Here is a 22781-nt window from a genome sequence, read left to right on the forward strand (position 1 = left end):
GAGATAACTTATCTTTTTATTCCGTCTGAACTGTCCCCTGAACTACACATATGATGTTTGTCAATTTAAAAGGTAAATATGAAAGTCAAGAAAGTCGCAGTTTGTCATAAAACAGAAGAGTAACGTTTAGTTGTATGTGAAAATCGCTCGATGAACTACATCTCTCGTCTCGCACTATGTAGCCTACGTCACAAGATCCGTTGCTCGTATGTGTGTATTCTGGCTCAAAACACGAGTCAGGCATGACGGCGTAACGTTAGGATTATAATGTAAGACTATAGAAAAAATGACAGACGTTAGCTTCAGTAAAGTTAGCTTCATTCATTGAGAGAAAAGGTATGACGTCGCATGTGCGCCTTCTGGGTTTGTAGTCTTTGTAATTACGTATTTTCACAGTCTTATACCTCAACAGTTTTACATCAAACTGCGACTTTCTTGACTTTAAAATGTATCTTTTAAATTGACAAACATCATATGTGTAATTCAGGGCACAATTCAAACGAGATCAAAATATTTGTTGTCTCTCGCCATTGACTACCATACAATATTTTTCCGAAATAAGGTCCCATGGTGGTCGACCGGAAGGGGAGGGACTTAGGCTCTCTATTTAAATATGTGACTAAAAATGGTGTACATAATTTTTCTGATATTTACATTGTAGAAATGTGGAAGCTTTTCTGTGCTGGTGTATATTCACTAATGGACATGGTTAGACAAATTAAACTAGTGAAAGTGTGAAATGTATTTTTATTTTATGTTCACCGGACCAAAAGTGCCAATTAGTTACTGAAACACTTCACATTATTGCCAGTGCTTTGTGCTGATGAGAGTGGCCTAACTAGATTGAATATGCTCTACATCCTACACTCTTTCCACAGCGCCCCCAGTGCAAGGGAGGCTATATTACCATGCATTTTTATCAATGTACAAATTATGAATATTTCAAAGAATATAAAAAGTGAAATGTATGTCTTAGAGGGTGATGACCTATTGTATTATAAATGCAGAAAAGACAATCTCAGCATGCTGATGTCATTATTTATTAAAAATTATTTACAATAACAGCATAATCCAAGAAAATTTATTTTTACTGCATCATTCACCCCTGTGCTGAGGAGTTGCATACTGTCTATACATACAGAACACAAGGACTGAAGCCAAACATCGCAACAAGGCAAACAGCACTGTGACAGAACCAAAAACCAGTCATCGGCCACTCTCTAATGTGAGCTCAGATTAATATATATCTTATGAAGTTTATGGCTGAACATACATTTCGGGCTCCATCAGATGTCATTAAAAAGCAACTTCTTTAATGTTTTAGTCATTATTGACACTCACAATCCCAGTAAAAAGACGACACTAAATGGACGATCATAATAAATAAACTGTTATTTTACTGGATCGGATCAAAACGAAGTAGTTGTAGTTGTGACGGAAATATGTGGACGTTCATACAGAAACAAAAAAGCTGGGAAATGAAAAAAAAAACAGTGGGCTGGAAAGCTTTGAATGTGTGGACACTTACACTCCATCAAAGTGACCGTGTCAAAAAATCAGCACCATGAAACAAGAGCGAAGCCTCCATTGGCTGTGAGGTCATCGTGCAGTCTTTGCGTCCATAGTTTCACACGGACTGAAAAGCTCAGTTTAGAAGAACAGTTCCTTGACACGTGTTGCAGGCACTGCAATATAAAAAGCCCGAATCAAACCTACCAAAGTTTACGCTCCACATCTAGACACAAAAAATACGCCTTGTCGCGCCGAATGGCGTCTGGGTGTGGAGAGAATGATTTGGAGGGAAACGTTGGACATTTGCTGCTTTAAGTGCAAAATAATGACATCCCCCGAGACGGGAGGATTCTGTAAAACAAGAGGCACAGCGTTCTGAGTTCATAAGACCTCCTGAAGGCCTCTGGGTGGCGCTGTGCTGACCAGAGGTCCACCGGTGAGTCTGATTGTGTTACAGCAGCAGAGAACGAGCTACGTACTTCAGGATGCCTCCGTGTCGGAAAAATGCCACATCCATATCGTTCTCGAAAAGAGCCATGACACTGAAAGTCTTCCCAGTGCTCGTCTGGAAACAAAAGCAGACACAAACATTAGATGTCACATGGCCAAAATACATGTATTCAAAGGCAAACTGCAGCTTGAGAGTAGGACGAATTTCAATTTACAAGCTCTCTAAATACTGGACATTTTACTTGCATATAAAATGTATTCTCTCTTAGCTTATGCTATAAATTGTGTGTGAAACGTCTAACATGGTATGCTTCAAAAATATTAATTCTAATAATGACAGCATTAAAAACAGAAAGTCCCAAACTATGCAACTCTAGAGCTATTCATTTAATAGAGTTAGTGAGTCTATATTAATTATTCATTTAAAAGGACCAGTCTTGTTTGACCTACACTGGTTGTGCTGCTTGTTTTTGATTCACTAAAATAACCGGTTTATAAGATTCCAGATTCATCTGTTAGGAAATCTGATTACAGTACCTGCCTGCTTTTGATTCACTATAAAGAACTGGTTTATAAGAGTCATTTGTTCATGAATTGGACTACACTGGTTGCACTGTACGTTTTTGATTCACTACAAAGAATTGGTTCATAAGAGTCATTTGTTTGTGAATAAGACTCCACTGGTTTCACTGTTTGGAAAGTCTAAAGAGAAGTGGTTTTGTCTGCTACGAGTCGCTCTACCTGTACTGTGAGCTGATGTCGGGGCGTGAGCTCCTGTGGGATGTTAATGGTGAATCGCTCTTTTCCACAGAGCTCAAGTGAGCCGGCATTCTGTCCTGGCAGGAACTGCAGCGGAGCGATTCCCATCCCTACCAAATGATTCTTATGAATCTTCTCAAAGCTCTCAGCTATCACTGCACGCACCCCCTGAGACACACACAAACAGTCAAGACAGTCAGTAAGATCAGTGTTAATGCTGAACGAATCACAGGAAATTGTGAAGCAGCACACAAGACATTTTGAGGAATTTCAAGGTAACTTGAAACTTGAGGAGGATTATGGGTACAGTACCAGTAAATAAGGTCCTTTGGCGGCCCAGTCGCGTGAGCTGCCGGAGCCGTACTCTTTTCCTGCCAGGATGATGAGGGGAACTCCATCTCTCTGATAGCGTTCAGCAGCTTCAAACACATCCAGCTGTGATGGGACAACACAAATCAAACATTGGGTTCAGAGTCAGAAGGAATCATGTTCAAACCGGTTCAGTCTGGACACTAACCGTTTGTCCTGATGGAATGTGCAGCGTTTTGGGTCCGGTCTTCCCGATGAGACGGTTTTGAAGCTTTATGCTGGCAAATGTTCCTCGAGTCATCACAGCATCATTTCCTCTCCGTGCGCCATAAGAATTGAACTCACGAGGGGTCAAACTGAGTCAAACATAAAGGAATTAGACTTAGTATCTGATCATCGTTATATCATAATATTGATCAACATAGGAATAAAAATCAGTTTTAATACAAAAATGTAATGTAAGCAGGAGCTCTGGGAACAATGACTCGATGAAACGAATTGCTCAAATGAACCAAATTCACAATAACGAATCTGACTATTCATCGCAGTATTTTATGGAAAAATATATGAAGCATATTGACAAGAACCAGTTAACAAAAACAAAGAAAAGCTCATCTTACCGTTTGCTCTGCAGGTATTTGGCAGCAGCACTGACTCTTGCGATGCTTCCCGCTGGAGAAATGTGATCGGTCGTTACTTTATCACCCAGAAAGAGGAGCGGGTACGCGCTGTCAATGGACTGAGGAGTGCACACCTCTTTAGTCTGAGACGAAGAGAAACAGAGGCCGCATTAATGTTGAAATACAGTGGAAATGTGATGCTTGGGGAAAGCCGCATCTGAATGACACCAGTGTTGGTATTGTTAACTAATATTAAAATTATAGATGAAATATTAAAGATGAAAAACCTAAACTTAAACTCATAAGAAAAAGAGAAATGCTGGCTTAGCAACTGAGTAAAATAAAATAAGTTTAAGTACTAAAACTTATTTTTCAACCAAAATAAAAAATACATGAAAACTAAAAAATATATGAAAACAAAAACGAATAAAAATGACAAAAGTACATAACAAAATTACTAAAATTGAAAATGAAAATTCTAAATATGAACAAATATTATAAAATAGTATACAAATAACACTCACCAGCTTGCTGAAGAAGGACGGACAGCGGATGTAGGTGGATTTGGGATCCCAAGGGAAGAACGCAGATTCGGGAGAGTCCAAACTGTTCCAGAACGTACTTCCTTTCTGCAGGCAATCACACAAATCAGCTGGTATTAACATTCAATTCTAATGATTCAACAGATTCAGTGAATCAATCAATTCAAATGAATTCTTTAGTTAAATCTTCTGAAGAAAACGTGCTATGAAACTCCTCGCACCTCCATCCGGGTCTTCAGGTCTTTGAACATGGAGGCGATGACGATGTTCTCCTCTGTGTGGTTCACCTCCTCTTTGGATGGCCAGATGTCCCGCAGATACACGTCCTTCCCCTCGGCGCTCACTCCCACCGGTTCTGTCTCCAGGTCGATGCTGACTGTGCCTGCGATCGCATACGCCACCACCAGCGGGGGTGAGGCCAGATAATTCGCCCGAACGCAGTCACACAGGCGTCCTTCTAAATGTCTGTTCCCAGACAGAACGCCACACGCCACCAAATCACCCTGCACACAAGCAAACAGCTTAGATTCAGATGCAGATGTTCAGACAGAAAGAGACTAAATGAGAGTTCGGTCTCACCTGTTTAATGGCGTCTACCACATTCTCAGGTAAAGGTGCCGTGTTGCCCACACACGTTGCACATCCATAACCCGCCACCTCGAACCTGAAACCCATGATCGAAAAACATGATGAGGTCATTATTTAGACAATTGTTAGTGTGTTTATGTGAAACAAGGCTATGATAAAGGCTATTATAATTTCACTATTATTTATTTTTATTTTCTTTATTTTTATCATTTAATTAATTGTATTTATTTTATTTAATATTTTGAATAGTAATAAATGCGGTATTACAATTTTTCTATTACTCATTTTATTTATTATAAATATATTTTTAAATGTCAGTGGTATTTTTTGTTTTAGTAATATCTGTCGTTAATGATTTTTATTTTATTTATAAATTGTATTCATAAATATTTAATACACTTAATTTGCTTTTCATATTTATTTATTTGTTCATTTTGATAAATATCAAATATTACACAAATATCAAAATTATATATATTTTATAAATATAATAAATATTTTAATACACATTATATATATACACATACACTTAGAGAGAGTGTGATTATGATACATAAAAACATGTATTATTTATTTTTAAATATATTATAGGATTAGAACACACACAAAAAACCTACAAAAAGCAAATTAAATAAAATGTATTGAATAAATATACATTTAAAATAAAAACAAATACTAAAGAAATGTTTAAAATGTACATTTTACAATTATATACAATTTATTCATAAATAAATAAAAAGTTTTTACTACAGCTTTTGTTTTAGTGATAGATTTTGTAACCAATAATAACCTTGGTGTGCTCAAGTATGTGTCTCTAATATTGTGTGTATGGTGTGTGTACCCGAGTTTCTTGAGGAAGGGCAGGACTCCGCTGGTGTTCAGGTAATGCGTGACGGTTCCACTGCCGGGCACCAGACTGGTCCTGATGTACGGTTTTACCGTCAGACCAGCCTCGACGGCTTTCTTCGCTAGTAGACCTGAAAAAAACACAGACGTACACGTGAGATGCACTACACACTGTGCAAACAGCTCATATCAGATCTACAGATGTCTTGAGGTCGGACCTGCGGCCAGCATGACGGACGGGTTGCAGTTATTGGTGCAGCTGATGATAGCAGCGATGACGACGGATCCGTGTGCCAGGTTGTACTCGGCCCCCTCGTGCAGGAACGGGACCAGAGTTGCCTGCTTGTCTTTGGATATGTGGAAGCCCTTAAAACCCACCTACACGGATGGCACAAAAAACAAACCCAGCTAGCAACTTGGTACGATTACTTAATTGACAAATACTTTCTTGTGTGTGCTAATATGTGCATTCACCTTTTCATTCAGGCAGTTAATAAAGTCTTCCTTCATGCAAGTCACGGCGACTCTATCCTGTGGCCGTTTGGGTCCACTGACATGAGGCACAATGGAGCTCAGGTTCATCTCGATGACCTACGACACCAACCACATCACATTTGTTAACAACTGACCTATAAAGTTTTATGGATTTTTATATTGGTCTTTTGGTTACTAATTCCACGTGAAGGTTTCTCGAAGATTTACACTACCTTTCAAATTTGTTTAGATTTCTGGATGCATTTAATTGATCAAAAGTGACAGAAATTTTCATGAAAAAATAAACGAACCAACCTCTGAATACTTCGGCTCTTCTGATTGGTCATCGTAGGTTCTGAAGAGTTTGATCGCCTTCAGGTAGTCTTCTAAAACCACAAGCTTCTCCTCACTGCAGACTGATCAGAAAAACATTTTTGTGTCAAATTACACCCTTAATATCACTCTTTTTAGTCTCAAGTACAAAGAGCGGTCCATACTGGTGTGTTTAAAGTGCTGCAGGGTGATGTCATCCACAGGAAAGAAGCTCACGGTGGCGCTGTACTCCGGGCACATGTTAGCGATAGTGGTCCGATCGGGAGCCGAGAGCTGCTGTACACCGGGCCCAAAGAACTCCACAAACTTCCCGTCGATTCCTGCCTGACGCAGATGCTGAAACACAAAGATCAGACAGTGAATGATGTTATTTCTTCAGATGCAATCTCACTGAAGAGGTCATATATTAAGGACCTCGCTGTACCTTTGTAATGCCCAGTACGATATCAATGGACGTTGCAAGAGGACTGATGGTCCCCACGAGTTTACAGCCGACAACCTGTGGCAAAGTCAAAGACACTGGCTGACCTAACATGACCGCCTCGGATTCAATACCTCCAACTCCTGAAAGAGAGCATAAGAGAGAGAGACATCGTGAGGTAAACAAAACAGAAGATTTCACTGATAATAACAACAGTAACTAGTGACATCGTGCTCACCCCAGCCCAGGATCCCGAGGCCGTTGATCATGGTGGTGTGGGAGTCCGTTCCCACCACGCTGTCTGGATAAATAAACCCCTCCCCTTCCTGTACCACCTGACACAGGTACTCTAGGTTCACCTGATGCACTGTGTTGATGTCTGGAGGAACCACGTTGATGTTTTTGAAGGCTTTTGAACACCACTGGAGAGAGAGAACAGTCACAAACTCAAGACTTACACTACTGTTCAAAGGACTGTAGGACTTTTTAATGTTTTTGAAAGAAGTCTCATATGCTCACCAAGGCTGCATTTATTTGATCAAAAACAGTAAAAAAAACAGTAATATTGTGAAATATTATTACAATTTAAAATTACTGTTTTCTATTTGAATATATTTTTAAAATGTAATTTATTACTGTGATGGAAAGCAAAATATTTAGCATCATTACTCCAGTCTTCAGTGTCACATGATCCTTCAGAAATCATCCTGATTTGCTGCTCATGAAACTTTTCTTATTATTCTCCCGAATGTTGAAAACAGCGATGTTGTAAATCCCAGAGAGCTCTGAAAACTCACCTTAAAGAACTCCAGTCTCTCTTTGTTTCTGGTTAGCTCCATCTCTTGATTCCTGATCATAGTTTCAGGCCTGTGTGCGTCAGACAGACCATCAGCACATCAGAGAAAGCAAACAGAGTGATGTGAGAGCGTGTATTAGTGTGTGTGCGAGGTGTAGACGTACTCGGACACGGGCTGCAGGTGGAAGGGGCACAGGAGGGGTGTGTTCTCTATCTGTACTGCTGCGGTTCTGCCGCTGGGGGCGTCAGAGCAGGAGGCTTTACTGCAGCCGCCCCGATGACCCGGGCGCTGACCTGTACAGTGGCTCCCTCGCGGAGATGGTCGACCGGCAGGAGATTTGACAGCGGCACCTTGACTCTCATCCACCGGGATTGAAGGGCTCTGGATGCCACTGAGAAATGAGGTAAACCGTTGTTAGTGATTTTGTCGCTTGACAGTGAAAACTTGTTGCATCTTGCCTGGTTAAGTTCATAAAATGAGACTGTTTACATAAAAAATCTGAAGCACAATACATCACCACCCTAATTACAGTGTACATTAGGACTTCTGGGCATAATCATTGTTTATGTTAATGCTGTAATTATTGTCTTTTAAACATAAACACTGTTTTAATCCCTTCTCGAGCCCATGTGTTCACTCTCACCATTTGCTGTAGTCAATCTGCAGCGAATGATCTACGATGAGGTCTGTGGGGCATCTGGGGTTCACCAGGTTTGGATCAACCCCCTGTTTAGCTAAAGCATCTCTCATGGCTGCCAGATCCACCATAGCAGGAATTCCCCTGTGAACACACACAATGGAGGCATCAGGACATATCCAACTTTATGAACAGGCCCAATTAATATGCAGATGTTGTTATTATATCTGAGAAATAAAGCTAAAATCGCGATATGGTTAGTGTTATTATCAAATTGCAAAGGCTGCGACTGAATTAAATATATGCACTGCACCGTGTTCTTAAACCTGGCTTTTTTTTTTTTAAAACAATGAACATAAAAATCACAACTTGATTTCTTTTCCACAAATCGTGTATCCCTATCCGATAACTCACGTAAAATCCTGCAGCAGAACCCTGGCGGGCGAGAACACCACCTCGGCCTGGTTCTGCTGCGTCTGCCAGTCCAAAATATTAGAGACATCCTCTGTCTTTACGTAGAACCCGTCACACTTCCGAATGGCGGACTCCAGGAGAACCCGAATACAGAACGGCAGTTTCTCTACAAGAAAAAGAGCCAGTTAGTGCTTTTGCAGGACTTCACTTATTACATCTGAAGTTGAGTTTGATTACATGTTCTTATAAGTGATGTCAGTTGTATCTATGCATGAATTATCTAGTTAAAGACCCTAACTCACCATATCTGGCATCATCACTGAGCTTCTGTGGGTTGAAATACCTCAGCTCTTCATACCGCTCGCTCCGGAGAGTGTCGATCAAATCGACAAACGGATGTTCTGTAGAGAATACAAGCCTTTATTGAGCATTTTGGTGAAAAACACTGAGAATGAGCTGATAAATCTGTGCAACAGAGAAAGAAAAAGAATGGCTTCGGATTACAGCAGACCAACGCCTGCAGGGCTCATAGAACTCAGAGAGTGTTACTGCGTCCCAATTCGCCTACTTATTACTATCCCCTAAAAGTACTGTTTTTGTGAAGAAAAAATATATACTTTTGAGTGTGCTACTTTTTGAGCAGAATAGCAGGCAAGCTTTGGGACATACTACTTCGTCATAATTGGGTCTTTAACGAACAGCTCTGTCGCTTAGTTTTTAAACCCTTTTTATTCGTGTTTGTAATTCTAATCAAATCATTTGATTAATTGATCACGCAATTCGCCTTTGGCTAAGCCACGCCCTAGAATGTAGATTGACCAATCACAGCGCAGCCAAGAACGAGCTCCCACAGAGGGTCCGACACTTTTTCACAGCGCTCCATTGACTTCAACGCAGGCGGCTCATATTTTTGGTCTCGGCAGGCTATTACGTCGTCGTTTTATTAAAAATATGGTTAAACGTTGTGCCTGTGGCATTTGTAATACAGATACGCGTTTCCCAGAGAGGTTGGAGGGGGGTGTCCATTTTTTCCCCTTCCCAAAACCGAAGTTAAATACTGACAAGTGTCGTCTTTGGATTAAACTGTGTGGACGTCCTCAGTCAGCGAAACCCCTCAAGATCAACAAGCTCACTTTTGCTCTAAGATACATTTAGCTTTTAACCTTACTGTGAAGTTATACTAGTTAGACAGTTTTATGCTGGTTTAGGTTATGATTTTGGTTCTCTGCCCTAATTGTTGATAACGTTACGCTAGCACACGCTGCTAATAAATACAACTTTATACTCGCGTAACTTAGTCCGTTTGCTTTGTAAATAATAACGATTATAGAAGTGAATAGAGACCTACCCAGCTTTGCATGAACAGTGTTTCTCCAGATATTGTTAGTCACAGCCTCCGTCTCGATTAGGATATGCTGTGGTTAATTTTTTGACTGTGACCGTTATGCTTTTGCGTCTATTTGGAGGCCTTGTTGTTGCTTGCGTTTCACCGTATGTCTTGAATATAGCCTTCGAACGCACACTGCAGCCCCTTTTGCCTACTTCTGTCGGACACTTTATTTGCTGCTTTATAAAAGTTTGATAAAATTTCAGCAGGAAGAGCCGTCACAGCATAAGCCATGTTGATACCAAACCAGAGCCCAGATGAAATTGTCGGAGGTAGCAACAGTAACTAAGGGGGGCGGGGCTTAGCCAAAGGTGAATTGGTAGTGGGCAATATTAGCCGTTAAGAGTGTGCGTGGATCTGCAGTTCGGATTCCAACCGGGAAACAGTAGGCTAGACCATCCGGTTATCTTTGGAATACTCATTTCAACATACCGTACTACGATTTAAAATTGGGACACACAAATTCTCATTTCAAATACTATTTAGGACGGATAGAACGCGAATTGGGACGGAGAATGTATCTTTGCTTGAACCGCCTCTGTTTATTGACCTTCACATCTTAAAGTTCCCATTAAAAGGCACAAGTCTGCAGCTGTGCTACTCGTGTTGGCAGCGAGTACTGAGAGCTTACGAGCCCAATTCACGTTCAAATAAGGGATGCACCAAACATTCAGAAACTAAATGCTTTGAAGAAGAATCATTGAAGAGAAAAGTAAAAAGTGAAATGTCGGAGTTCAGCTTTGAAAAGCATATTATGATCAAAATTCAAACACAATTCCAAATTAAGTATTTGCATTTCCTCATTGTGCTTTAAGGATCTCATGCCTTGGCTTGAAGCGAAGACCTCTTGGTTATTCAGGACATTAACTAAGTCTTTGAAACTTTTGTTAAAGAACCAGTCACCCATTTAAAAAAAAAAAAAAAATGCAGTTTATTTATTTTTGAAGGACACAGAAATGCTTTTATCATCCAAATCAATTTCCAAAACACTGCAAGTATTTTTTTTTATCATAATAGTGTATAAAAAAAGCAATTTACTGTGAGTTTTTGGAGTAGACTTTGTTTAGATCCAGGATTGCATTGAAAAATACATCCACTGTTGGCATATAGTTGTTGGATATAGTTGAATCACTCACACACACACACACACACACACGTGAAACAGGTTGTGTTATAATTTCACTGCAAAGTAACAACAGCACTGTTTGCAGTGAGATCTGTACACTGTCAGAAGACATTACAAAAACATTTCCATCATTCCTATCCATGCAGAAATAAAATGTTTGTGACGGTTCACTAAACCAAGAGAGGACAACAAAACTAAATCATGATATAAAACACACACTAGTGCTCATGCACAGCAGTCTCGGTGTGACTGCATGTGTGGAGGAGGATGAACAAGCACAGACACACACTTATCACTCACACCCTGCGTCCGCCGCCAGCTGCACGTGATAGATTAGCTTAGATGAGTTTAGATTAAACTGCAGCAAAGGAACACAAACCTGTATCCACCACATAATATGAATGAACACAAAAATACCCTGATCTTTATTTACGACGTGGAAGATAAAGACACTGGGTGGGAAAAGTAAATAACACTCGCTGACAGACAAGCAGATAACAGCAGGATCAGTGCACTAACATGAAGAACATGCACAGTTAATCATAACTATACAACCTATAGCTCTGAATGAAAACACTGCAGACATTAAATAAGACATTATTTAGGCTAGTACGTTTATGATGACGGTTCCCTCCCAAAGTTTCTCACAATGTAGGTTTTACAGGTTTGGGGACAGTGGGTGATTCTTGCGAAATTAGACTTATGACATGAAACATTTTGATGATAAAAGTAAATGCTATCAAAATAAGAAGGATACAGTTATAAACATCTCTTCATGTACTATTTTGCACATGATTTCAAATGACATCATAAATACCAATTTTGTATTTATTTTTCACATTTAAGGCGAAATTTGTCATTACCGCAACGTGTCCATGACTGGATTTGGGTTCTTTGAGATGGAAAAATATTTATAATTAAAAAATAAAAAGCTTCAGTGTATGTTATACTATAAACATTTACAGTAAAGAAACATGTGGTATTTGGTGATCATTGGTAAATGTAGTGACACTAATAAGGAATATAAATGTGTTCAAGACCAATTTTCTCATCCTCCGCAAAACAATGTTCAATAATTGTTAAAGTCCTCAAGGAACTAACATTTTCAAGGAATTTTGTTGGAAGGGACATAATTGACTGTGACACTAAAGATGGCTACTAAGGTAAGCAGTTCTTATTTTTTCTCTCCAGATAAAAGTTACAATTTTGTTTGTCATAACAATGACTTTTTAGTTCTCATTACCGAAACATGAGTTTGGGAAGTTTAAAAAAAATGTTGCCGTTTTGATTACTATACACCCCATTATGGTCTAAATATAAAAAGATAGGGAAAGTTTAGCTAACCCTCATTTAGCTTCTTTGGTTCAGTTTTGGGGATATGCGATATGATAATGCTTAAAGTGTGTAAAATAAACTTAAAATTATCTTTAAAATTGAAAGTGAACAGCAGTGTTTTACTGTAGCATAAGAAGTGTTATTTTAACATCCGTGTAAACCACGGGGTGTAGGGCATTAGGTTTATTTAACAACAGAAACTGAATAATCAAATGTAAAAATAAAACACTGCTTAGTTTTCTCTGTATGAATTAAATATATGATTCTTATTAAAGCTATAAAAGTTATTCAGCAAGAGTGATTTTCTCTTTGCCTTTTGTTCATGACCCCAGTTATTGCAAGCTGTTGCTATATGCATATCGTGATATAGCCATACATTTGCGATATTTCTATATATTGTGCAGCCCTATATATATATATATATAATCATTAAAACAACAACAAAATGTGTTACTCTAAAAAAGGCCCAATGTGTTCAGAAGTTTTTTGACTTGCTTTTCAAGACTAAGTTAATATTAAGACACGAAGGGTTCATACATTTAGCTATTCTAACAAACCGGCTCATTTAAAGGTTTAGACAGTTCACCCAAAAATATTTTTTTTGTCATTAATTACTCACCCTCATGTTTTTCCAAACCCGTAAGACTCCCGTTCATCTTCATAACACAAATGAAGATATTTTTAATGAAATCTGAGAGCTTTCTGTCCCTCCACTGAGTCTTCGCAACCACCACTTTCAAGGCCCAGAAAGGTATTAAAGACATCATTAAAATGGCATTAACCTCCTGTGGTTTAACCTCAACTGTATGAAGCAACAGAAGTGCTTCATAAAATGGCACAAGAAAACAATACCACTTTATTTACAAAATTTTAATCTCTAACGCACATTTACACAACAACGTCTGCTCTCGTGTCAACACAACACTCATGAAAGTGTATTATGGATTTTGGAACCACACTAGAGCGAGTAATTAATGACAGAATTTTCATTTTTGGGTGAACTAACCCTTTAAAAATAATAATTTGTCAAGAATCACCTTTTCCCCAAAAGTTTAATGTTTATGAACCATTTACACCAGAGAGAACAACCTCAAGTAATTGTATAATTGTGAAGAAATAAATACAAAGATTGTGCTTTTCCCTTACAAAAGTTGTCCTCTGTGCCAGTAGTACTACGTTTAGTGCGTGTATTAGATGATAATACTTCTTAAAATCAGATATAATACACATAATGATACTGAATAATTACCATATTCGAATACAATGGTATTTACATAGAACAGGAAAGTATGGATTATAGAATTACCATAGTACATGTGCAAAAAACGAAACACCAAAAAGCATGGAAGCACCATGGTAAGTTACATGTGTGTTATTGTAAACAACACAAAATAATCGAGCATCGTACATAATAGGATTGTGCATTGTTTCTATTAAGCTGACAACTTGGCTAGACAACATTTTGGGCATTAAAGACGTGTTAAACAGAAGCTGTCAAACTGGGCATCTCATTATGTTTTGACACACATCGGGTTTAGATCGCGTGAGACGCATCGTGTAATCGCACGCGAGCTGGACGTCAGTCGCTCTCTCGCCGCTAGCCGCAGTGCTAACGACAAAACCGACTCTTTCATCCTTTTATAAATGAGTATTTGAGGACTGCTTTAACACACATTTGTGACTTCGCATATAACCGGTTACATACTTCTCTGTCAGGCCGTAAATTAGATGAATATTGTTATTTTTTGTCATTTAAAACCGCACTTACCGTTCTGAGGTGAACCCAGCGCCATGATGAGTCCCAATATTAACACGACTCCACTCGCTCGAGCCACAACAGCAGCCAACCAGCGATCAGTTCCTCCCTGGAGAACTGTCCAATCAGCTGAAAGCATCTCGCACATCGCCATCCAATAGAGACAGAGCGAGACGCGTCACAATCTGAAAACCACGCCCACCGGGGAGAAAACATTCCAATCCAACCGTCTCTCTCCATTGACTTTGCATTGCGAAAGCTGCCTCCTTGTCATTTATGACTTATAAAACAAACAACAAAATAATGTTTAAAAGCTGCTATGTGACAAGGTGTACAGCAAACAAGCTAAAAACCCAGAAACAAGTTTTTATAAGCTGTCGACCCCCCCAAAAAAACGAACGAGGACAAAAATTGACACAGGTTGTGGGATCCTGACACTCAGTGTGCACTATACATTACGTGTGTGTGTCACTGGTGTGAGTCAAATATCCAAATGTCAGTTTTATATATTATATTTCTGTAAGCTAAGCTATCCTGTCGCCGATTGATAGCAGAACAAATTAGATCACACAATCACTAAACAAAACAAGAGGCAAAGACAACTCAAGTGCATTTCAATTAAATAAAAGTGCCATTAATTAAAACATTGCACGTGTGGATGGACTCATGTTCTATAGTTTTAACATAACCTTTACAATCGTTTAAGGAAATTAGAATCTGTAGTTTAAGTGTTTTCTGTAGGTCATTTCCAGTAGAAGCATTCTCTTTTACAATCTCTATCAACACACTTTGGTTATTTAATAGATGTCAAGAGAGCATCTATAGTTTTAATGATTAATTAATAATAATTTATTGATATATATATATAATAACATATTGCTTAAACTAATTTTCAATAGACAAGTAAGAATTTTTCATCTTTTGCATTGTTTATATGTCTGTACATACTATAACATATTCCTTAAAATCATTTTTAATAGACAAGTAGCAATTTTAGTCTTTTGCATTGTTTTTATTAAACTTCAACACCATTTACATTTATTAAATTGCTTTTTTTAAACCATGTAAATATTGTTAATTGTTAAAAAAAATATCTTGTTGTTCGTGTTGATAGGCATTTAAGAAATAAAAATATGAATGCTAATAATACATTCATTTTAAGGTTCTACATATCTACAACCCATTGTTTCTATTTCATAAATTATTTTACGAAATATTCCAGTGTTTTGTATATGCAATGCATTTTAATACAAGGATTGATATCAATAAACAAGTAGCAAGCTATATTTATAGTAGTATATGTATATACTAAATGACATATTTCCTAAAACAATATACAATATAATATAATGTGATCCTCCTGTGTCAATGACCAATCAGCAGGCAGCAGCGGTCGCTCGTCCTGTCAGTGACGTTTGAGCATGCGCCGGAAGTGTGGCGGAGCAAGTGTTCGGTTCGATGACTTTACATCAAGAGCTGCAGGCCGCTGATCGGTCACAAAAATGCAGTTTTTAGAGGCATAATAGCGGATTTATCTCGTGACAGGACAGCGCAGCTCCGCTTGAGGCCGCTGGATGGAGAAACGGCAAATATGGCGAGCTAACCGAGTGAGTTGCTGTGTGTCTGGGAGGTCAAATGAAGTGTCATGTAATTCTGACGGGCGAGATTTTTTTTACCGGGGGTGTCAGGTGGTATATTGTCTTGTGTAATGCGCATGTGCAGTACTAGAGGGTCGACGAAATAAATGACATTTATCCATGTAATGAAGAGTAAGGAAGGAGTTAGGTTTAATTGGCTTTATGCACAGCTGCACTACTTTCTGAACTTTAGCCAGCTCCTTTGTTTCCTGTCTGCCATTATTGGACAAACTGATTAATCCAGGTGTGCCTGACCAACAACAATAATCAGACACACCTGGATTAATCAGTTTGGCCAATAATGGCAGACAGGAAACGAAGGAGCTGGCTAAAGTTCAGGAAGTAGTGCAGCTGTGCATAAAGTCCATTAGGATAGTAATGTATACTATCCTAGTTCTTCTAGGATAGTTCTGTAAAAAAGATATTGAATCTCAGAAACATGTTTACAATTGTACGATTGTTAAGTCCTTATGGGACAGATTGTATGAGTGGTTGAGGACAAACAAATAATACCTGCCTTTGACTATCACATTGTTAAATTTGGTGTCTTTTTGGACAACAAAAATATTGAATTTTTGTGTATAATATATTCATTGTAGCCAAGTTTTACCTACACAAATGTAGATTTGTTAAAGTTTCTCTGTTTTGCGGCATTTAAAAATTATTTAAAAAATGTATTTCAAACCTTAAAACAATTAAAAAAAAGAATGCCTTAAACTCTCTAAATCAATGGCAATATATATGGATTAACCATATATATGTAAAAATGCATAGTTTACACTTTTTTGTTTACACGTGTCAAGACATTATCTATGCAGAACATAACCCAGCTGTCGCATGACCTTTGAACTCTGTACCTTCAGATCTGCAACAAAACATGCAGCTTGTATGAAATGTTGTGATTTTGTCATTTCAGGTTATGCGGGAGAGTAGCGAGTGTGTGCGCGTGTGATTTAGTGTGTGAGGTCATCGGCCGCAATGATGCAGCAGAAGCGCAACATTCAGATCATCGAATGGGAGGATCTGGACAAGAGGAAGTTCTACTCGCTGGGCGTCTTCATGACCATGACCACACGGGCCGCCGTCTACCCGTTCACCCTGATCCGCACCAGACTGCAGGTGCAGAAGGGCAAGTCGCTCTATAACGGCACCTTCGACGCTTTCTGTAAGATTCTGAAGGCCGAGGGGGCGCGTGGCCTTTACCGAGGGTTCATGGTCAACTCGTTCACACTGATCTCAGGTCAGGCCTACATCACTACTTACGAGTTGGTAAGGAAATATGTGTCCTGTTACACGTCCGATAACACGGTCAAGTCTCTGGTGGCGGGCGGAGCGGCGTCACTGGTGGCCCAAAGCATCACGGTGCCCATCGACGTGGTGTCCCAGCAGCTGATGGTGCAGGGGCAGGGGTGTCAGCTCACACGCTTCAAACTCAAACCCAAGAATGGGATGACCACGTCCAAACACAAAGTCACATTTGGTCAGACCAGAGACATTGTGGTTCTGATTTTTCACATGGATGGATTTCGGGGGTTTTATCGTGGATATGTGGCGTCGCTGCTCACCTACATACCCAACAGCGCCGTCTGGTGGCCCTTTTATCACTTTTATGGAGGTAAAGAAAATAAATATTTAGTGATGCATCTAAATGATCTTGACCCAAACAGATAAAGTTCAATTAATAGAGTGCAACAGTCGGGTCCCGGTAGAGGTTGAACGACTTCAGGTTTGTACAGTATGTGATTAAAGTCGAATCGTCGCCGATGGTGTCATTAATGAACAAATAAGCCTGAACCTCGAGCTGAGACTCGAACGCTGGTTGCCTTGTGCACATATATGGCATATAACACAGAGCTCCTACATAACAGCTTATTTTTATCGGTTCTTTGGGTCGTTATATTCCTCATATATTCCTTCCTATAGAGATTATATTTATATGAATGAATGCATTAGTGAGAGAGTGATTGCGTGTGAATTGATTATACCTGGCAGCGTCTCTAATAATAGTAAAGCTGTGGGTTTTAGTTACTAAGAAATATATGATAGAACTTTTCAGTTTCTAAACTATTGTATTGATCAATCACAGAACAGTTTTGACAATACATTTCTGCAGTACTGAATGTTTACATGTGCCGTGATGTGTGTGTGTGTGCGTTACAATGCAGCAGCGCAATAGTTTAGAACGCAGATTAATTTACCTGTACAATAAGCTGCTAAAAAAGTGCATTCACCTGATCAATTTTGAGCATCCAGATGGTATAATCAAACGCATCTATTGGAGCGCTCTCGGATATGCATTCATTTGTCATTTTAACAGTTGGAAACGGAGCGTAAACATCAAAGATTTTATAGGCCATGATCAGCGACTATTCAACGTCAAGCTAAAAGTGTCATGGCAGAGCATTAAATTCAACTAGTAAGTGCAACTCATTGGTTCCATAAATTTTCTCCATTGGGAAATATATTTATATTTTTAATAGGGGTGTGAAACAATTTCCGGTAATCACGATTAATCGCATCCAAAATAAAAGTTTGTGTTTACATAATAAATGTGTGTGTGTGTGTGTGTGTGTATAATTATTTTGTATATATAAGTACACACACATGCTTGTATATATTTAATAAATATTTGCATGTATATACTGTATATAGATTTATATATAATTTATATTAAATATAAATATTTTATATATAAATAACACATTTTTCTTAAATGTATACATGCACGTGTGTCTATTTATATATACAAAATAATTATACACAGTACACGCACATTTATTATGTAAACACAAACTTTTATTTTGGATGCAATTAATCGTTTCACAGCCCTAATTTTTAACAATAACTCCTAAAACCTTTAGACAGTCCTGCTGTGAACTCAGAGGTTGTTTATCAATGGTGTATGCATTTGTCAAAGCCATCAGTTCACATTCTAACATATATTTTTAAAGGAATGGTAAAAAAAAAACTACATTACCCATGATGCTTTGAAGAAATTCAACAAATCAGATAGATTCAGCACACAAAAAGGCCTGAGCAATGTAATTTGCAATGCTTCATGGGATTGTAGTTCTTTCCCTCATTAAAGCTGTTATGTACACAGGATAGTGTTTTACCTCTTTTTGTCTGATTTTCAAAAAAAAATTCTTCAAATCAAAGTTTGTAATGTTGCGATTCATGGCTTAAAAAGTTTAAACGGACTCTTTTTTTTTTCAATAAGTAGGAAAAATAATTAGAAATAATACGTTGTAGTTGTATAATTATGTTTCTACTCCGGTTTGTTGTTTAACTATTAAAGGGGTGGTTGAGTATGATTTCACTTTTCTAACTTTAGCTAGTGTGAAATGTTGCTGTTTGAGCAAAAACAACATCTGCAAAGTTACAACATAAATTCATCAACTAACCATTCAGAGACGTCCTGTTGTATTCTACATGTTGGCACTTATTCGTGAGTCTCCATCATTGTCTGACTCCGTTTTAACATTAAAGACAGAACAGTTTCTGTCATTTTAGCACACATGAGCTCTTGAAACCCCGCCCTCTCAAGCAGCTCATTTGCATTTAAAGGGCCAGACACGAAACGGTGCGTTTTTGCAAACCCTCAAAAAGTGACAACTTTAAAGGGATAGTTCACTTTAAAATTAAAATTCTGTCATCATTTACTCACCCTCAAGTTGTTTCAAACCTGTATGAATTTATTTCTTCTGCTCAACACAAAGAAAGATATTTTGAAGAATGTCAGTAACCAAACAGTAGTCTGTACCCATTGACTTCCATAGTATTTTTTTTCCCTACTATGGAAGTCAATGGGTACAGACTACTGTTTGGTTACTGACATTCTTCAAAATATCTTTCTTTGTGTTCAGCAGAAGAAATAAATTAATACAGGTTTGAAACAACTTGAGGGTGAGTAAATGATGACAGAATTTTAATTTTAAAGTGAACTATCCCTTTAACATGCTATATAAAAATATCTGTGAGGTATTTTGTGCTAAAACTTAACACACACACTCTGGGGACATCAGAGATGTATTTTACATCTTGTGAAAATGGCATTTTACCACCACTTTAACATTTAAACGCACTGTGTGTGTTTCCAGAGCAGCTCTCCAAACTGGCCCCTGCTGACTGTCCGCACCTCCTCCTGCAGGCCGTGGCGGGACCGATGGCCGCCGCGACCGCCTCCACCCTGACCAACCCCATGGACGTGGTCCGAGCCAGAGTACAGGTACACAAACACCCAAATCTGTCACTTTAAACTAGGCCTACCTCTATTATGCTTTTTCGAATATTAACTTTCATGCAGTATGTAATAAAGCTGTTAGTGAATGTAAAATGTCTGTAAATTTTTATACATATATTATTATATCACACTTCTATTTCAAAAAGCAACAACTGTTCTTGTCTTTCAAAATATGGCTCTTTAAAATGCATTATGATGTAATTATTGTAAATTATTCTTATAGATTTGAGCTTTGTGAGATAATGCACTGTGCGTGTGTTTGCAGGTTGAAGGTCGTTCGTCTGTGATCGAGACGTTTAAGCAGCTCCTGGCCGAAGAGGGAGCGTGGGGTCTCACGAAGGGTCTCTCTGCACGCATCATTTCCTCCTTGCCCACGTCGGTCATGATCGTCATCGGTTACGAGACACTGAAGAGACTCAGTCTGCGTCCTGAACTGGTGGACAGCAGACACTGGTGAAAACACTCACCTGACGCTATACCTCAGCCTTTTAAACAGATGCCTTTTATTATTTTCAACATTTATAAGGACCAGGCAATAATTTGACTCTTAAATGTGAAGATATATTTCCTTTCTTGTGGATTTTATATATTTTGTGACCTTTAATCTGTTCCCGTGAACTCTGGCCCATACTAGTATTTTGTAACGAGACGTCATGGAGCTCCTTATTTGTATTTTTCGCCTGGTATGTGTTTGTTTATCAAAGGTTTTGAAGTGAAAGATACTTTGACATAGTGAATTTGAGTCTCATGCAGTGCCCTTCACTTCATATGACAGGAAGTGATATGATCACATCTGTTACATGCTACTAGAAAGAATGAGGACATGGCTGCGTCCGAAATCTTAAACATGCTGCCTTCGAAGGATGATTTCCAAGGTAGGAAGAAATCTAGTTAGCTTCACTTCCTGTTTCCTGAGACACCTTCATCTGATCGATTTTTGGAGGCAGCATAGATGTATCCTTCACTGCCTTTGATATCCCACAATCCTGTGCTTTCCATCCCATGACAGTTGAGCTAAAAAATAAAGATGGTCCCTGAAAGTTGTGGTTGGTGGTCAATTTGTGTGTAAATGTAAGTTTTTGGCAAACATATTATATAGTGAGAAATTACTAATTAAGCGCACTCTATTTTGCTGTAGATCATTAAACCGTTACACTGCCTCAGAAGTGCAAACGTCACCTTCAAAGTCATTGCCTGATACGGCAACAAGTCAGGGCAGGGACTTTTCACACTTGAAACCCTGGGGAATTTTTAATTTTCGGAATATTCCGGTTTTGAGATTTCACAACGTACGTTTTTACACCCTGAGTTTGGGCCGGTTCACACAGAATGTGTTTTTGCTGTTAAAAACATGAGGCAAGTCAGTGGAACAAACAAAACAAAAAAGCGCTGACTAGAGACACGGTTTTAGCGCCGCATGTTTAGAATGACTCGTCATGCGCGAGACGCTGCAAAAGACGCGAGCTCGACGGTTAAAGATGGCGGTTAATTTTTTATTTTTTATTGTGCAGTGGACATTAAAAAACGCGTTCTTTGTATGTAAAGGTACCTAAATGTTCTTATTTACAAGTTTGGTTGAGTACATTTACTCTCACTGTGTTCTGAAACATACTATTTTCTATTGTATCGCTCGTTTTACATACCGTCGTGGTTTGATATTAACTTTTTCCTTTAGACATTTGTCTGTACAAAGGTCATGAATATTTAATAAGGCAAGACTTGACTAAAGGTTGCTGTAACATTCATGGTTATGGATATATCAGTGCAAAATTGAAAAAAATGTTATTGTGAAATTCATGCCTGGAAAGCTTTATAGTAAATACAAATTTACTAATAATATATTAAATATCATATTGGATTGAAACTCCTCTGTGTGCATTCACTATAAAATGATTGTTAAAATACAACAGGATAAATCATGTAAATCAATTTGTGAACCAAGGGTTAAAAAGTGTGAAAATCCTTGTGAGAAAAGTTAGAAAGTATCATGTTCTACTGTATGACAATTTAACCTCCTTTGGACTGTCATATTTTGTTTTTTTCATACCTTGTCTTTAACTTTCAGAAAAACTGTGTTTTGGGGCCAAAGCTTTTACAGTTGATACGTTTTATAAATGTGCTTCATATGCCATAGTAGTTTTTGTCTAAGATTGTTTCTAACTTAATGTGTCACAATCAGGTGTGAATTAAACGAACCGCACAAGAACGCAACCGTTTGGGATTTCTTTGCTAGTGTTGCTCACAAACACTCTAAAGCATTTAATATTCAAGTTCTGCTCTGGATTATGAAAATTATTTTTATATGTCTGCTATACAGTAAAAAAACAAAACAAAAAAAACTAGTATATCTGAACTAAGGTCTATGAATTGTTAAAGGTGGTGCAGTAACATTTGGTGGCATGTAGAGGGCGTGAATTGATCAGTGCAGACATGTTTGCACTCAAGTAGTGTAAAAAAAGCTGGAAACATCAGGGAATTTTAACATTGGATTTGATTTTAAAGTCATAAATGACGAAATTTAACCAATGAATATACTTCCTAGTAAAAATGTCATCTGTCAAAATGAATGTGAATCCTGGACAAGCGAGACAGCAA

General features: G+C 38.3%; 2 protein-coding genes across 3 annotated transcripts; one reads left to right on the forward strand and one right to left on the reverse strand.

Annotated features, from left to right (window-relative positions):
• Positions 1-1018: 1018 nt before the first annotated feature.
• Positions 1019-14431, reverse strand: ireb2 (iron-responsive element binding protein 2). Its single transcript, XM_079604434.1, has 21 exons — positions 14319-14431; positions 9005-9103; positions 8703-8868; positions 8295-8432; positions 7815-8042; positions 7652-7721; positions 7093-7276; positions 6858-6997; positions 6598-6769; positions 6416-6516; positions 6101-6217; positions 5845-6004; positions 5622-5757; positions 4772-4856; positions 4414-4695; positions 4175-4279; positions 3651-3793; positions 3239-3386; positions 3034-3156; positions 2704-2889; positions 1019-2077 (listed from the first exon to the last, which is right to left on the reverse strand). The coding sequence occupies exons 1-21, from the start codon at positions 14341-14343 to the stop codon at positions 1964-1966; spliced, it is 2922 nt and encodes a 973-aa protein (XP_079460560.1). The 5' UTR covers positions 14344-14431; the 3' UTR covers positions 1019-1963.
• Positions 12323-22673, forward strand: slc25a44a (solute carrier family 25 member 44a). Of its 2 annotated transcripts, XM_079604436.1 has the most exons (5): positions 12323-12378; positions 15687-15913; positions 16860-17558; positions 20044-20171; positions 20452-22673. In XM_079604436.1, exons 3-5 carry the CDS (start codon positions 16922-16924, stop codon positions 20641-20643), a joined length of 957 nt encoding a protein of 318 aa, XP_079460562.1. In that variant the 5' UTR covers positions 12323-12378; positions 15687-15913; positions 16860-16921; the 3' UTR covers positions 20644-22673. The 2 variants fall into 2 exon arrangements, with proteins under 2 accessions (XP_079460562.1, XP_079460561.1); XM_079604435.1 differs by lacking the exon at positions 12323-12378 and having other exon boundaries at positions 15679-15913.
• Positions 22674-22781: the final 108 nt, after the last annotated feature.

The sequence above is a fragment of the Phoxinus phoxinus genome, assembly GCF_949152265.1.
Source record: "Phoxinus phoxinus genome assembly, chromosome: 25".
Lineage (NCBI taxonomy): Eukaryota > Metazoa > Chordata > Actinopteri > Cypriniformes > Leuciscidae > Phoxinus > Phoxinus phoxinus.

Coding starts and splice junctions, on each gene's coding strand:
- slc25a44a (XM_079604436.1), top strand. CDS start 16,922: ATGATGCAGCAGAAGCGCAACATTCAGATCATCGAATGGGAGGATCTG. Junction 17,559..20,043: donor CTTTTATCACTTTTATGGAG/GTAAAGAAAATA, acceptor GTGTGTTTCCAG/AGCAGCTCTCCAAACTGGCC. Junction 20,172..20,451: donor TGGTCCGAGCCAGAGTACAG/GTACACAAACAC, acceptor GTGTGTTTGCAG/GTTGAAGGTCGTTCGTCTGT.
- ireb2 (XM_079604434.1), bottom strand. CDS start 14,343: ATGGCGCTGGGTTCACCTCAGAACG. Junction 3,794..4,174: donor CGTCCTTCTTCAGCAAGCTG/GTGAGTGTTATT, acceptor TCTTCGTCTCAG/ACTAAAGAGGTGTGCACTCC. Junction 3,157..3,238: donor ACATTCCATCAGGACAAACG/GTTAGTGTCCAG, acceptor GTCCCATCACAG/CTGGATGTGTTTGAAGCTGC.